The following is a 17,152-nucleotide window of genomic DNA, read 5'->3' on the forward strand; positions in this document are numbered from 1 at the left end:
CTCACCCAATCCCGGTTGCTGCCGAACTTGTAGAATCGGGAAATCAAGTCTGACAGCAAGAAGTTGGCAAAAAAAAGTAAATAAATAAATCTCAAAAGCCGTGACAGCATTCTGCAATAAAATCAAAGAACAGGTGAGAAACAAAGTCATTACCATAATATCATTCTGGAACAAGGTTGCAAAGCCTATTCTAAGATGTTCTGAGTTCAGTTAACCACAGTCAGAAACATTATCTGAACATGAGAAAAACATGGAACGGTGGTGGATCAGTTTCAGGACTGAAATGCCCCCCAAGTGCTCATCAACGATTCATCCAGATCACCAAAGAACCCAGAGCAACATCTATAACTCTGCACATCTCACTCACCTTAAAGTCAAAGTTCAAGATTAAAAAATAAGAAAAAATGTATCAACAAAAAAATAAAAAATTTAAATATGCTATCAATGAGTCCTTTTTGTTTGTCTCTTTTTATTCACATTGATTTTTTATTTTATTTTATTGTAGATCAGTGTGTAACGCAATGAAAGAAGTAATTCTTAATGCTTGGTTTTAATTAAGACAGCAATCTCAAAAATACAAAAGGTTTAAAAGCTCTTGACCAAGCTGTGTAGTAGCTTTACATTGAAAGCCATAAGAACAAAATAAACATTTAGTTTTTGTTCTCAGAAACTACATTAAGCAGTCGAGCATTATCTGTATGTAAGATATTTTCAGATGCTTAGTAATTATTTTGCTCCTCAGCATATTTTAGAATTAGGAAAATCCAACCGTAGCTGATATGTTGTCGCATGTGATCAGAATTAAGCCAAAACGCAGATGCAGAGTGTGAAAACTACTGACGCATCACGATTCTGTATTCTGTTGAACTATTCTTAGCAGCAGCCAATTGAAGTATTTCCTTTGACCTTATTTCGCTTTCATATCGTGGCAGAGGAGTTTGTGTTTGTGGTTAATTAAAGATCACACTTATGCTCCCAGCGCATTTTCTTTTAGATTTAGCAATAGCCTTTTACTAAAATGTAACTTTGTCATAGTCATAATTTGGAAATCAGTCCTCATTTTAGCTTTAGCTTTAGTCGTCTTAAAACACGATTTGTCGTTTTCACTAAAAGGCGAAGTCAGACAAGAATTAAATCAGGGGTCTCTTAAAACTTTGGGGAATCTGAGCTTTGATTGCTTCGTCATGACAGACATGATGGAAAATCTTTCTCTTTTCAGCTGTTTCTATTGCAGTCACGAATTTTCCGGTGTTACTGTCCTCTTTATCCGGTTTTTGGGGAGGCTCTTGCTGTCACACAGATAGCATCACGGATCTTTTAAACACTTGATTCATTGAGGAATTAATATCAGGGTCAACGACTGTAAGTTGCCTTCTGCTGCAAAACCAGTCAGATCTTGATACGCCGTGATTGTTCATCAGCCGTTTCGCTTACCGGATCGTCAGACCTGATAAGAGTCCAGCGGTCAAGTTTGTGGAGCTCATGTGCATGTGAATAGAACGACACTTTGCTGGGTTTTTTTTACCTAGAATTCCATTGAGCAGAAATGAAAGCACACACCATCCTCTTGTCTGATCAAGTCTTTTTAGTTTGACCTGGAATTCCATAATTAGTCCTACAGGTACACCATCATTAGAACCAGTTTTAGTGTAATTGTGACAAAAAAAAAAAAAACAAGATGTTCTTGTCTTTTTATTTACAGTTCACAGAGTGTACGTTTGTGACATGAGTCACAGAGAAGGTGCCGACAAAGGGTGCCAAGAGAGTCCGCTGAAACCGCAGAAGGTGCCTGAGCTTGTTCCCGAGAGCAAATGAGGTTACCTGCATGTAGGACTGACCTGATGTACTCTCATTTCTTTTTTCCCCCCCCTTTACATTTGAAGTGATAAACCTCAAAGGTGATATTATAGTAGTGGAGTGGGAATAGCTTGTAATCACATGAATTCTTTAGCAGCTGACAAAAACATTCATTCAGATCCAGTTATGATGGAACACTGTACATGATGTTCAGGGTGTTTCCGCTAAACTGTAACCTGTTCTTAGAAACTGCATTGGCTTCATGCTGTGTCGGTGCATACCAGAGCTTAAAATATCACTCTGTGTTGGTCGCCGGATTATAGCAACAAAGCAATGTGGCTTTATTTTGAGAGATGTGATGTTTTACGTGGAAGTCTGAATAAAATCAGAGTAAGAATGTGACTTTCTGACGCGCTTTGGACAAATGCTAAAAACATTAAAGAGTACGCCAGACCTCAGCTATGGTTTTAAATGGTTCTGTTCAGGCCTGCAGTGGCACAGCCAAGCGGGATCATGGGTAATGATGACTAGAAGTGGACCGATGTTCTTCTGCCAATTTCAATACTGAAATTTAAAATTCAGTATTTAGCATGGTGATATATTTAATTTAGTTGTTTTATTATTTGTGTGGGTTTTTTTTTCTTTAGCATTTTTAATTGTTAATTTTTTCCGACTGTGATCAGAACTTCTTTCAGATGAGACTGGAAGTAGTTAGCTGAATTGAGCCGGCTGACCAGTAGCTTTACGCGCCAGGTGCCTCTTTGTCGGTGGGAGTAATATTCACACATAAATTTGACATTTTCATCTGTGGGTTATTTTTTTTCCTGCTGGTACAGCATCATTGGCAGGAGGAGATGAGTTGGACTAGGGCCCACATAGACCTGTTTAACAAGTACAGGTCCCTGTGCAAACCTAAGGGCAAAAATATTCTGTGAACAGACGAGACAAACACACTGTACGGTACAGTGTGTGTTGTTATTATTTGACATAAAACGAAAACGCTTTCAGGAGAAGAACATCATGCAGACATTCAAACTTGATGTTCCAACTCTGGTTTCCTGTTCCAGGATAATGTACAGTACGTTGATGGAACACATAAACAAGCAAGCCCTTAATAATAATAATAAAAAAAAGTAGGTCCTGGCATGGCCTACTCCAAGTCTGGAATAAAATTTAACTCAGATTACGCTGAATGTTGTGAACTGCTATGTTTTTGCATAGGGTCAGATTTTTTTTCTTTAAATACTTTTCTTCTCCTAAATACCAAAGTGATCATTGTAATAATTTTTTTTTTTATTATTATTTTATTTCTGGTATATATATAAATAAAGGAAGCTCTGAAGATGTGAAACATTTAAGTGAACTAAATGAAATGAAAAGAAAATAATCTGTACGGGGGAAAATACTTTTTCACAACACTGTTAATGTAAACTTTGCTGCTGTCTTTTGTGGATTTTCTGTCGATTTAAGCTGCTCGTCTCCGTCAGCTGGCTCAGGGGTGGCCCTGCAGCCCCAGCATCCCGCTAGCTGCCCTCCACACCAATATTTTCCCCAAATCCAGATTAGGTTTCCGAATGCCGGCGTGAGCACGGTTCTCAGATGTCACTCAAATGTGTCACCGAAACCACATTCCATCCATCCCAATCATAGATAGCAAAGGGGCTCCAATCCCAGTAGTGTTACATACAAAATGCAACTTTATTAACCTTCATGCCTCCATTCATTTCAATATACATGTATATGTTTGAACTTATCTTAATTTCACAGCTCCATCCATTTGAAAAAAAAAAAAAAAAAAAGTACAAGAAAAAAATAAAAGGCAAAAAACACTGACTTGTTACTCAAACAACTTTTGGAGAAAATAAAACTGTAACAGGAAAAAAAAGAGAAAACAGAAGGACACCTGTTTTTAAAATTATTCTTTTTAAAAATACCAGGGTTAAAAATGTCTTTTTTTTTTTACCCATTAGCAGAATCTCCCTTTTGAAGCATAATCACATTTTTTTTTTTGTCCTCACGGTAAGAATGAAAAGATCTGAATATATTTACACAACACTCACTTTACATAAATACAGGAACAACAATTACTGTACGTAATATTAGCAAACTTGAAACATAGGCATTGGCTTCACTACTTAAGTTTTCAAAACCAGAAGAGAGAGAGAGAGAGAGAGAGAAAAAAAAAAAATTCAAAATCAAATGTTACACAGAAATTAAAATATTTTTTTTCATCTGATCGTACGTCTCGAATTATTAACAAAGACATAAACTACCAAACCGTGGTTTTGGTTCCTCATGGCCTAATTTGAAATCACCGTGCTGGAGCTGAAACATCCAGAGGCCTTCGTAACTCGGGTTTACCCCCCTTACGGAGGAGGACTTATTGCAGCCAAAGTAATGACGTGTGCTTCAAACCGGGGAGCGTGTTGCGGTGGGACGCTGAGTTTGACACCATGATATAAGGCTCAGTGCGAAGAGAAGGTTTGATGTTAGAGGTCCTACTTGCATATTGTTGTCTGTGCTTTTTTATTCATTAATTATTATTATTATTATTATTATTATTATTATTACTATTCCCAAATAACATCCATAATAAAAAGAAGTCATTATTTCCCCTTCTGAAAAGTAGCAATTGAAGGACACGTGTTGGAATCGAAACATTGCACAGGGCAGGTGATATTACAAGTTTGTGGTATGAGGCACTATTTATCATTATTGCATAACTTTGACCCTGGTTACCGTAACAAAATTATGCTTCAAAACGAGGAAAGAGATGCGGTGTGTAAAGCCGGGAAGGGGGAGAATACGATAACACCCCGTCTCCATGGAGACGTCACCTTCAAGTCTAATTGAATTGTTTAAACACTGGTGTATTAAGGCATCTAACATCATTTGTAGATATACTGAATAAAGAGCACATGTTTTGTTGATATGTGATTGATTTGTCTTTTTTTTTTCCATTGTTGTCATTCAGGTACAGCTGAAACCAGATGTTTACATACACTGTATTTAAAAAGACACAACCCCTTTTTTCTACTCACCATCTGAGATTTGGACAGGCAAAACCTGACTTGTTTTAGGAAAGTCAGTATTACCAGAATTATTTCCATTTCCTAAATTCCAGAATAATGTTTTTTTTTTTTTCCCCTTTAAATTCTGAGATTTATTTGCACAAAGTCGCTTCCGTGAGTACCATCAAGGACAAATAAAATGAAATCAGCCAAATCTTGTGACAACTAGTGTATCAAAATACGCTGAAAGGCCACTTAAAAAGGCCACACGTGCCAAAATAATTCTTAACAAAAACAACAACAATTGAAATGACTGACTTGTTTGACCATGATGATTATTGTCCTATTTTCTGGAAACGTTTATGGGATTGACAGCCTCATGTTGCGGGTTTGTTTAGCTGCAGGAAGGATCTGTGCACTTCTCAAAGCAGATGTGTGGAAATAACTGCAGCAACAGCTCCAGATGTCAGCCTCAAAGTTTAAAGCTCGGGTACAAACGAGTCTTCCAAACGGAAGATCACCCTAACCGTCCCACCAGACTGGCTACAATACGATTCAAAATCAACAAAGTCAATGTTCTGGAGTGTTACAGTGACATAATCCTGACCACAGTCCCATGGGACGTTTGGGAAGAGCTGAAACGTTGTGTGTGTGTGTGTGTGTGTGTGTGTGTGTGTGTGTGTGTGTTGACTCAATTAGAACAGTTCTGTCAGGAATGGAACAAAATTCCAGCAGAATATCGTAAGAAGCTTCTGGAGAGGTATCAAAAATTAAATGAGTTTCTGATTTATTGTCATTATAAAAATATATATAGTAATCATTATTCTGGCATTTAGTAAATAATAATTATAATAATGTTAACCCTAACTGACCTAAAACAGGAAACATTTGATCATATTTAATATCAGAAAGTGAGTAAAAATATGCGTATGTATATGTAAATACCTGGTTTCTACTGTAAAATAGCAAAATACCAACACAGCCATTCAAGTACCTTAATATGGTCAGTGTATATAAATAATTTGTTGTTTATAGCAAACACTGGTGCAGCCTTATAAAATAAAAAATAATAATTTGATCGTGAACTTGTTTAACCCCACACCAAAACAATAATAATATTAATAATAATAATAATAATAATAATAATAATATTAATAATAATAATAATAATAATAAAGAAAAAGCTGTTATATAACATCACATAATGATCATTTACATGATGAACACCTTTAGCCCATTTTCGCTGTATATCAAATTAGATAAATTACGGTCTCAGAAAAAAGACTTTATGTGTATAAATGTATCTCCTGCGTCTACGAATCGAAAGCCCTATTTCTCCGTTGTATGTACAGGTTGTAGAACTTTGTAATAGCTTTGTATCTTCACTATCACATATATTACAACATTTCAAAAGATCCAAGAAAATTTTTTTTTTTTTTTTTTTTTTTTCACATAAGAGAAAGAGTTACAAGCCGTCAGATGAAGTGTCCCTCAATCACACACACACACACACACACACACACACACACACACACAAAATTCCTAAAACATTATATGGATGATAAAATATGACGAAGATTTGTTTATAAATTGACATCTGAAATAAAATTATCTGAAAATCATCTCAATAAACAAAGAAGGTGCTAATATGCTTTTTGCCAAAACGATAATACAACTGGGCGTAATGACATGTGCACAAACAATATACATAAATAATGGTAACATACGAGAGGGCCGCACGAACTCTGCATGTGTGAAAAACTGTTCCCTGGATTTGGCTTCTTTACTAAAAGTGAGAGCTGTTGACGTGTGTGTGTGTGTTTTTGTAGGCGTTAGTGTAAAAGCATATGGATTTCAAGATACCTTAATCAAAAGAAAAGGTTGCCGTGTCGTTTTACTGGCTTCTGCCCAATAACTGCATTTGGCAGCACTATATCATATAACATCGGTTGGCTTGGTACCTAAAGCCCGAAGCTTTTAAACGGCATCAAAAGCGCTGGAACTAGTTGCAAAAAAAAAAAAAAAAAGAAAAGACATTTGACTTTAGGACTATAAAAATATACTTTTAATTGAATTCCCTGATTGAGGTCAAGTGTGATGTTTTCTGAGAGACATTTCTGCCAGTAACTGCATCTAAAGTCTTAATCTTCTGTGATATAATGTTACAATTTCATAATAATATCTGTATTATGTGCAGTACTTTGCAAAAGTTTTCAGACTCCTTGAACTTGTTCTCATTTCACCATGTTACAACCATAAACTTTAATATGGTTTTATGGGGCTTTTCAAAGTAGTGCGTGATTGCGGAGTGGGAACAAAAAAAGATGTGCTCATTTTTTCCGTCCCCCCTTTACTCCGATACATCTAAATGAAGAGAAGTGAGCTAATAAGCTTTTAAGAGAAGTCCACCAAAATCTCAGGATGCATGCTGCTGTTCTGCAAAGGCGTCAGACGTTTAAAGTACTGACTCAGGGATGCTGAAGACGTAGGCGCGCTGCACTTTTCAGATTTTCACTCATTTGCATTGGAAACAGAATCCGAATGGATCAGTGTCCTCCCACCTGACAGCTACACACTACTACTACTATAGGTCTCCGAGGGCCATACATTGATGTTTGTCATTGTAGCGTGACGGAATGTCAAATAGTTCAAGGATCAGGAGTTTTGCAAAGCCGTGTATGTATGTAACTAGGTGTGCAACTCCTGCGTTTCAATCACCAAACTTCTGGTGATAACCCACAAAACTGCCCAAAGTGAGGTGAGAACATTTCAAGTGATGTTTACGAAAATAAAAAAATAAAAAAAACGAAAACAAACAAACAAACAAAATAACAAACAGAAGATGCTGCGAAGTGAATGACCCAGCTGAGAGACCTGACATCGCGACTTGAAGCTGCTTCAGAACCAGAGCGAGGCTGACCTTGACCCTTTGTCTCTGATTTTGGACATCAACAAACACTTTGATCAGAATGTATTGCTCTTCTTTGTGTGCAGGTTTATCTCCGTAAAGTCTTCAGCTGGTGTCAGCGACAGCCTGCGGTCGAGGGGCCGCCTTGCCCTACCAAGACCACCACACAAAGCTCCTTGGTTTGGCTCAATTTCAGAGGAGGAAAAATGAGTTGACTGATGAGTACAGGTAGATGTTGACAGAATGAAAGTCTCTAAGGTGCCTCTGTTGGGTTTTTATTTTTTATTTTTTCCCACATACTCTCCTCTGATTGTTTCAAGATTCACTGTACATGGGGAATGGGGGGATCGTATTTGTCAGAATCAAACATAAGCGATAAGCAGGTACTTTAAAAAAAAAAAGCAAGATTCAATAAAGAAAACATTTTCATACTGAAAGTTTATATATATTTATATATCTATATATATATATTCTTTAAGATTGCACTTTACTGATTGCTAATCACAGCTCAAAATCCACATAAGATTTGTTTGAAGAAAATGCTTTAAAGAGGCTCAAAATAAAGAAAAGCACTGATGAAGAATGGGGTTTGTCTGAAGTCCGTGTGATAAGGTGGGGCTTCTTTGCTGGTGTGATGATGAGTTGGTGTGTCCAGTTCCTGCAGCCAATGGCTGAGTGAGCGGGTAAAAATGGATCCATCCTTGTGAAGTTGTTTGCACTTTGCTGGCTTCGGGAAAAAAGGTGAAAGTCCAACCCTCATTCAACTTCTCCACGTCTTAAATGTGACGGTCCAAGTCCAAGTAAACCTTCCGTGATCAAACACTGCCCTCTGCTGGTCAACTCACGGGAAGGCAATACAACAAAAACAAAAAAAAACAAAAAACAATACTGTCTGTAAATCCAACTCCGGCCGAGTCTCTTCCTGTTAAAATCCACACAAGGTCGAACTTCCCGCTCTGATTTCATAGGGGTCTTTCACATTATGAACGCTGGAAAAGCAGCTGTATTGTAAAGTGAGTAAAATCCAAATTTATAGTGTGCCACTTCATCCTAAAAAAAAAAAAAAAAAATTAATCAAAGCTAAACATCAACAAACAGTGCTGTTAAAAGCAGTTCCCCATCATTATCTGATGACGGAGAAAGATCCCGCCATCGCTTCCTTCCCATCCAGAGAGGATCCGGAAGTCACCCTGTTTTCTGCTCCGACTGTCCGTCCAGCTTCTCCATCTCCAATTTGCGTGTGTGCGTGTCTGTGTGTGTGTGTGTGTGTGGGGGGGGGGTGTATGCATGAATAAGTTTGGGCATCCAGGCCAGCTGAAAAACATTCAGAGGGAGATCCAGCTCCCATGGCTGCCTGCGTGCGTCTGCGTGATTGTGTGTGCATGTGTGTGGCTGCGTCTGCTCAGCTGACATCTTCTCTTAGTCGCTCCCGTTGTGCTTCACACCAGCATGTGTCTCCGTCGGTGCAGGGCTAAGTGGTCGGATCTGGAGAAGCTGCGGTCACAGTCTGCGCATTTGAAGGGCTTCACGCCCGTGTGCTTCCTGTAATGCCTCGTCAGCTCGTCGGAGCGGGCGAACTTCCAGGTGCAGCCGTCCCAGGTGCATTTGTATGGCTTTTCCCCTGCAGAAGGACAACAGCAGACGCCCGGGTCACATCTTCCACACCACCATAGATAATACAACTGATCCACTGGTCTGCTAACGAGGTTATCAGTTTCCATTTTTTTTCCTGCGCGGACTTTCAAAGGACGGACGCTTTAAGGTCATTTTTAAAGAAAATTGTTTCCACGGTAGTTTGCGTCTAAAAATGATGTCAGAAAAATGTGTCAAACTATTCTTCATCATGTAAAAATAAAGAATAAATAAACAATACACTCTTGTTACCAAAGAGGAAAAACAACTGGTGTGTAAGATTTCTGAAAATGCTTTTCTTTCTTTTCTTTTTTTAAAGCCTCGAGCTACTTGAATAATTTACGAGGATAGCTGTCTCTGACCCACTTATTGTAGAAGTTGTTACAACTGGATAATAAATAACTTCCCAACAGTTTAAATAAACACTGTTTAAAAAAAAAAAAAAGCAATGAAAAAAACATCAGACTATAACTCTTTGGTTGAATATACGTGGAGTGTCTCATAAGCTTACACAGTGCCCATCATATTTACAGGAGCCTCTTAGTTCAGATGTGTATAAATACTTAAAATAAATACATTATTTATTGCTTTACCATCATCTTACACCGAAATCTTTGATAAATCCAACTTCTAATTGGAGTGCATTTATTCTGTAAGGAAAAGTCCAACAAAAATAAATATGCCTGAAGTATTTTTGTTGAATTTTTTTACTTTACTTTTCGAGTGTGAGGAAGTTTTACCTAGTAATCGGTAACCTCCTGTTCACTCGGGGGCACGTTTATCTTGGCCACAAATTTGAGACATACCGTATTTTCCGCACTATAAGGCGCACCTAAAAACCTTCGATTTTCTCAAAAGCCGACAGTGCGCTATATATATGTACCAATATATATATTGGTACATATATGAGGTGCGCCTCATATATGTACCAATATTGAGCCACAACAGGTCTCGCAACTACGGTAAGCAGCCGCCGACTTCATTGAACCCCATAGAAGAAGAAGAACTCCAACGCTAGATATTGGTGTCACAGGACATTCAAAGCTAGACTGCGAACTGCGTGGGAACAGTGGATGACAGAAGGCGAACACACGTTCACCAAGATGGGGAGACAGCGCCGGACGACATGCGCTACTATCGGCCAGTGGATTGTAAATGCCTGGGCTGATATATCATTCTTGGTCCGAGTTTTCAGGAAGGCAGGAATTGTCACTGAACTGCTGGAGAACAGCAGCGACACTGACTCAATTAATGACGACTTTAAGGAGACGGAGCCGGGCGTGTTAGACGCCGTATTCGCCCAACTGTTTAACTCGGACACTGAAGAAGAAGAATTCGAGGGATTCGTGGACGAGGAATAAATTAATAAAGTGAGCTTTACATGTTTATTTTGTGTGTTTACAGCTGAACAAGGTTGGTCATATTGTGAATATGGACATTAACGTTTGAACAATGTTGAGTTATTGATATATTGTTATTGCTTTGCTCTATTCAGAGTTACTATATTGTGATTGCACTAATGTTTGATCTACCGTTACAGCATCAGACTGTTTTTACGTGTCTATTGAATCGAGAAAAAGTTCCCCTCCACTATGTGATATAAATGTCACACTACATGTTACCACGTCACTGACTTTATCTCGGGGAAAATAATAAAACAGCTGTTTATTCATTTTGGGAGTGAACGGAGTTGTCAGAATGCTGGTTTGTAATCTATTAATAAAGTTTGACTGATCTGATTGTTTTGTTGACATTCCGTCTAGCGCAGCTCCATTTAATGGATGCATAACATAACCCCAGCCTCTACTGTAGCATCTATTCTATGCGCCTTATAATGCGGTGGGCCTTCTGTATGAAAAAGGTTTTAAAATAGACCATTTATTGAAGGTGCGCCTTATAGTGCGGAAAATTCTAGTTCTTTTTTTTTATTTTCATGAAACTCCCTTTCTGATAATGGGCTGTTAGAGTCACTAGGAGAAAAAGGATAAAGGAGAAAGTAGATGAGTTTTGTCAAAACAAGGAAGGACGAGGAGAAAGACCAAATATAAAGTCCAAATGCTGAAGATAAATTCACTAAGCACTATGATAAACAAACCAATTCAACACTGTCTTTAAGAGCTTTCATTTTTTATTTAAGATTCCAACTTTTGCCTTTTTTATCAAAATGTTGGCGTTTTTTCTCAGCCTTTTGATTTCCTTCTCAATATTTGTCAATGCATTTCTAAATGGAATGGAAAAAATAACTTCTCATTCTTCTCATCTCTTTTAATGTCCACAAGCGTCATTAAACCTCAATAAATCTCAGCTTCGCTAGCTACTAATAGGGTTTCAGGCTCTTGATGCTCCGACCAACAAATATACCATAAGACGCCTTTCAGAAAACATTAATCTCGACCATATTTAGACCTGAAGAAAAACAACAATATTACATAAAACGACATCTTCAGACACAGTGAACTGACCTGTGTGTGTCCTCCGGTGTGCTTTTAAATGTGAGCTTTTGGTGTACACTTTATTGCAACCCTCAAAGTCACATCTGTGGATTCTTCGCTTCTTCGAGTCAGGTGACTCTGACCTCCGGGGGCGTCGGATGCTGTCAATACTGAACGGCGACATGGAGCTGCAAGACACAAGGCCCAAAAGAAGTCAGTATAAAGAAATATGAAGTTGCGACAGTAACAACAAAAATAACAGCATAATCCAATACACTGGCGGCCATCAAACTACGTTGAATCTAATCAACGAAGACTTGCATCCCTATCAGGAAACGTGGCCAGTGCTGGACGACAACTTGTCCTGACAACAGTGACGGTAATTTTACTGGCTGTCCTCTGTTAGGTGCTGAGGATTGGAAACTTACTTGATCAAATGATGACTGAAGCAACAGAATGTGGGTAAAATGTTGCTGTTGTTGACAGAAAACTGAGCTTGACACATTCTGCTTGAAAGATTCTGCATAACTTACAGCGATGAAGATTGTAAGAATGTATACAAATACTGTGTACAATTATTCCAACGTGACCTTTCCGTCTTCTTTCAGTCGGTTGCGCTCTTTTCTTTTTTTCCTTTATTTTTGATCCAACTAAAGTGCTTTTTTTCTCTCTCTCTTTCCTTTGTTCGTCTTTCCACAGCACAAATTGATGGATGTTTCCAGCTGCTTCTTTCATGTTTCTCAGGTAATCTTTTTACAGCTTCAGTAGACATGTGTCAGTTTGGAGGTTTTGAAAGGTAAACAAAATTGGACATTATATTCTAAACTTGTTTGATTGTTCAACCAGCGTGTTTTATCGCTAACCTTAACCGGCCCACTCCAGTTTTGCTCATGCCAGGCTCGCATTTCGACCATTGCACAGGAATGAATATTCATACAGTGAATCCCAAATGTATCCATACAGCTGGAAGACTTTGACTTAAAGTTAATTTTCCATTTTCTCAACACTGGAAGCAACATCGACATTTTTTGGAGGAGCCAAGCCAGAGCCCTGAGAAACTTTGAACAAGAAAAGCTTGTTCAAAGTGAGGTTCTAACCTTTCATGTATTATTCAAAATATAAGTAACAGAGCAGTACTGAATCTGTATGTAAAAAGAAGTTATGAGTTCAGGTAGCTTTGTGGTTTATGCTAGTGCTTTTTAAGTGCATTTAAATAATTTATTTACATAGAAAAAACTGCATTTACCAAGAAAACTTGTGTTTATAACATTCATTTTTGATTTATTTCATATCTTAGTTTGAATATGCATGCTAATATTGACCTTTTTCTAAAAAAAAAAAAAAAAAGTATTAATAAGAGTAATAAGTTATTAAAACAATATATGTATTTTATTTTTATTTTATTTTCATGCTGCTTGTGCAATCTTGTCTACCATAAAATTATTCATATAGAAAACATTGATACTGAGAGGAAATCTGTACATTTTGTAGCACAGAGAAGCAGAAACGTCACTTTGCCAGCAGGTGGCAGTGCAGCTCTACAGAAGAGTATCTGTGCGGCGGCAGCTGAGCAGAGGCATTTTGGATCGTCAGAACTTGGAAAAAAAAAAAATAATAATATACATTTCTGAGTCTTATTCAGTCATTACAATAATAACCCAGTTAGCTCATGACACTAAATTAAGTGCTGATTTTATGATTCCTCAAGGGAAAGTCCCAAGTCAGTAAATGCAGTTGGAGCACAGTTTTAAACTGTCTAACTGTCCTCTTTTATTATTTGCAGGCCTCATCAGAACTCGCCTGAAACAATAAAGTTAGAAGAAGAAGGAGAAGAAGAAGAACCCAGGGGTTGTAATAGTGCGGACTTCATGCCTTGCCCCAGACTGTTGACTGTAGAACAGGGAGCACCTTTCATGAAATGATAAACACATGACTGCAGCACACACCCAGCCCAGTGCCCAGAGGCAGGAGATACGCTACGCAGAAACAACAAGAGGATCTCTGTTTACATGAGAGGAGGAGGAATATCTATGAAATATATTTAATGGGGTTCTTAGAGCAGCGGTGGAGTTTCGTGTGCTGCATTTACGGAAGAAAAGGTGAGGGGGTCAGAGAGTGGGGGCGGGGGGAGACATGGGGGCTTTAGAAGAAGAACAGCTCTGATCATGTTAAAGGGATTTGAAAGAGGAGCAGAGGCTGCCAGACAGGCCCTCCTGTGAACTGTCTCCGCCACACACAACCCACTTCCTGTCTCGCTGTCTTTCACCAAAAGCATGAGCTGTCAAACACAGGCTCGAGCGTACTGAACAACCTTACAGAGAGAGAAACACACACACCGAGACAGAATTACAGAGATGTACCGCGCACACACACACACATACACACACGCATATGATTACAAATCACCTGTTACTGTTGGCTTCCTACCAACCAGAAGCCCTACAGGAAATGAGCACACGGGTCAGATATGAAGCGAAATCATACTTCCCTCTCCTTTTCTTACTCTGTTGCTCTCTCCTAGCTCGCAAACAGCACTGCAACCGGATGTTAAAATTCAACTTTTGGACAAACCACATGAATTTATTATGTTTTTCACAAGCCATCTAGTTAAATAACTCATAAATTTACATCGGCTTGCCGGAGCAATCATACACTTTGAAACACTTACACATTCTTTCACTTTACCGTCACAAACTTTAGAGTTTTCTTTGGGACTTTATGTGATAGAAAAATGTAAAGCAGTGGTTAATTGTGAGGCAAAAGAGAAATTATGCATTATATGTTATATGTTGTGGTCAGCCCCTTTAATCTGACGTCTTTAAATGAAACACAGTGCATAAAATTGCCTTCAGAAGTCACCGAAATAGATCATATTCATATGAGCTTAGAATCACAACTAAGCAGGCACTTCACAGATTTGAGGAACGAGAAAAAAAAAGAAAAAAAAGTTTAAAGTTTGCCATAAGCATGAAGGGAGCGCAGCTAACATGGATGAAGGAGCTCGGATCAGATGCAAAATGTTCTGTGTTGCAGAACTAATAAAACCGCTCACCCCGAACGCACCATCCCAGGTCTGGAGGAATGGTGGTAGCATCATGCTGTGGGGTTGCTTTGTTTCAGCAGGGAGAGGGAAGCTGATTGGATGTGAAAACGTGTTAAGTTAAATGCAAAATACTCCTGGGAGAAAACCCATTAGAGCCCCAAATGACCCTAAACATACAGTCCAAGCAACAACCGGATGACTTAAATCAAGCAATATATATGCGTCAAAAAAGACCTGAGTCTATGATAAGACTTGAAAATTAATCTTCACAGATTCTCAAGCAATTTTAATAGAAAGGTAATGTGAAAAGTTGGCAGAGACATATCCAACAAACTTGCAGCCGCAGCTAAAGGTAGACACAACGAGGCTTAACACATACAGAATTTTTTATTTCTTTGCACAAAATGTTAAAAAACATGCCCGTCCTTTCCCCTTCCTCTTCTCAATGTGCTACGTGATCAAATTTAGACGAGTTCAAAAGGTATGAATAGTTTTTGCAAGGCACTGCAGGCAACCGTCTAACGTGCATGGGACCGTATGAGAAAATGTGTCTGCCAGGGAAGAGTGAAGCAGAGCGCCAGGATTTACAATGGAAACACTCTGGGCTCAGACACCGAACAGATGAGGCAGATGTTTACATTCTGACTTCATCCTGACCGTAACTTCGTGATTATAATATCATCCAGAAAAGTCTAAATCTTTCTATTCTGGTTGCTCTTTCTTACAACAAGCAGATAGATCAATTAATGAGCAATTTTTCTGGAGGTGATTCTGTCATCACTGAATAGCACAGCGATGAAGTTCATGTTTGCTCATTTTGGGTATCTATAAAAATTTGTAAAATACTTCAACAGCTGTTTTGTGACAGCACTTAATATAACTGTATGAAGAGTGTTAGTAAAAAAAAAAAGTGCTTTTTTTTTTACAAACTCGACAACTTCCTAATTTCTGTTTCACATTATGGAAAGTAAAACATTTTAATAGCTTAGCATTATTGTTGGCCAGACAAGAACGTACTCTGCTTGATGGAAAAACAAAGACAGGAGACGTTGTGCAATCCAACAGCCAAAAAAAAAAGAAAAAAAAAAAAAAAAAAGATGGGGATGGTTTGTTTTGGTCTTCTATGACCTCATTTAGGCATTTTCAAAACAAAATTTCACAATCTCACGATTACATCATTACACATTTTGAGAATTTTAATGATTGAATAACTGTTAAGTAATAAAACAGTCGTGATTTAGCGAAAGCAGGGGCTGAGGTCAGAAAGCCAAACTGAGCAGCAGGGATGTACAGTGCCTCAGCTCTGTGGTCACTTGCATATAAATTTAGAAGCACGTCTGACAACTACTGACACTCGCCACAGGTTGACGCCGCAGTCACAAAAAGCTGCGTTGCTTTAATAAACAACGTCTTCGAAAGCAATCAACTGATGATTTCACATCTGGGGTGTACAAATTCCTGTCCTTCAGCTTTTAGATGCAACACACCTGATAGTTCAATCCATGGACGAAAAACAGAAGGTCATGACAAAATTGAAGCATTACACATGGAATGTGTAGGAAGAGCATCAACCTTTCCAGACCAAATGGAGAGCTGGCGATCCAGCCAAATTTGCCGTACCGTAATTCTGCCACACTCTGAAAAATTCCAAAGGTTTCCATCCAATATTTGGGTTATTACGGTAATGATACCTCTGCCGCAGCAGATTTGGGTGAAATTAATCTGAGGTGCGCTCTTTTAATAGACGGTATATTGATAAAATAACTTGGTAGATATTGAAAGTCCCAGTTGTTACGGATAAATGGGTAAATATATTTACTCACAGGACATTTAAAGAACTGTGTACAATTTAAATAAGCAAAAACACCTGGGCGAAGAGTTGAAATTTCCATCAGAAAGGGTTAATCAGAGAAGTGGCAAAGGGGAACTCTGGAGGAGCTAGAGAAATCTACAGCTCATGTAGGAGAATCTATCAACGGTTTGACTATTATTGCTACTAGTTTAATCTGCATATATGGCCTAAAATAAAGCCGTTGAAAGAAAACAAGTCCAGTTTACGGTTTGTCACAAGCCATGTAGGAGAATGTGGATCAGATGAGCCTAAATTGTAAAATTTTTAGCCTACATTCAAAACACTGTGGTTGAGGGGAAATCTAAAACCGGACCCTGAACACACCATCTTCATGGTAGTGGAAGCATCATGCTGCATGGACGGTTTCCTACATCAGCAGCTGGTCAGAGTTGACGGAAAGATGCATGGAGGTAAACAAAACGCCAATCATGGAGGAAAAGCTTTACAGTTATCCACTTTGTTTTGGTTTCAATAATA

At 38.4% G+C, this 17,152-nt stretch overlaps 1 protein-coding gene across 3 annotated transcripts in view; it reads right to left on the reverse strand.

The window, feature by feature from the left end:
* Positions 1-3,942: 3,942 nt before the first annotated feature.
* klf12b (Kruppel-like factor 12b) overlaps positions 3,943-17,152 on the reverse strand; it is a 54,038-nt gene continuing 40,828 nt past the window's right edge. For all 3 annotated transcript variants that reach the window (XM_044132648.1, XM_044132649.1, XM_044132647.1), the window contains 2 exons: positions 11,811-11,968; positions 3,943-9,337 (listed from right to left, as the gene is read on the reverse strand). In XM_044132648.1, coding sequence (XP_043988583.1) covers positions 9,156-9,337; positions 11,811-11,968 — 340 coding nt within the window. In that variant the 3' untranslated portion in view covers positions 3,943-9,155. The remainder of the gene's footprint in view (positions 9,338-11,810; positions 11,969-17,152) is intronic.

This window comes from Gambusia affinis, linkage group LG11 (genome assembly GCF_019740435.1).
Source record: "Gambusia affinis linkage group LG11, SWU_Gaff_1.0, whole genome shotgun sequence".
Lineage (NCBI taxonomy): Eukaryota > Metazoa > Chordata > Actinopteri > Cyprinodontiformes > Poeciliidae > Gambusia > Gambusia affinis.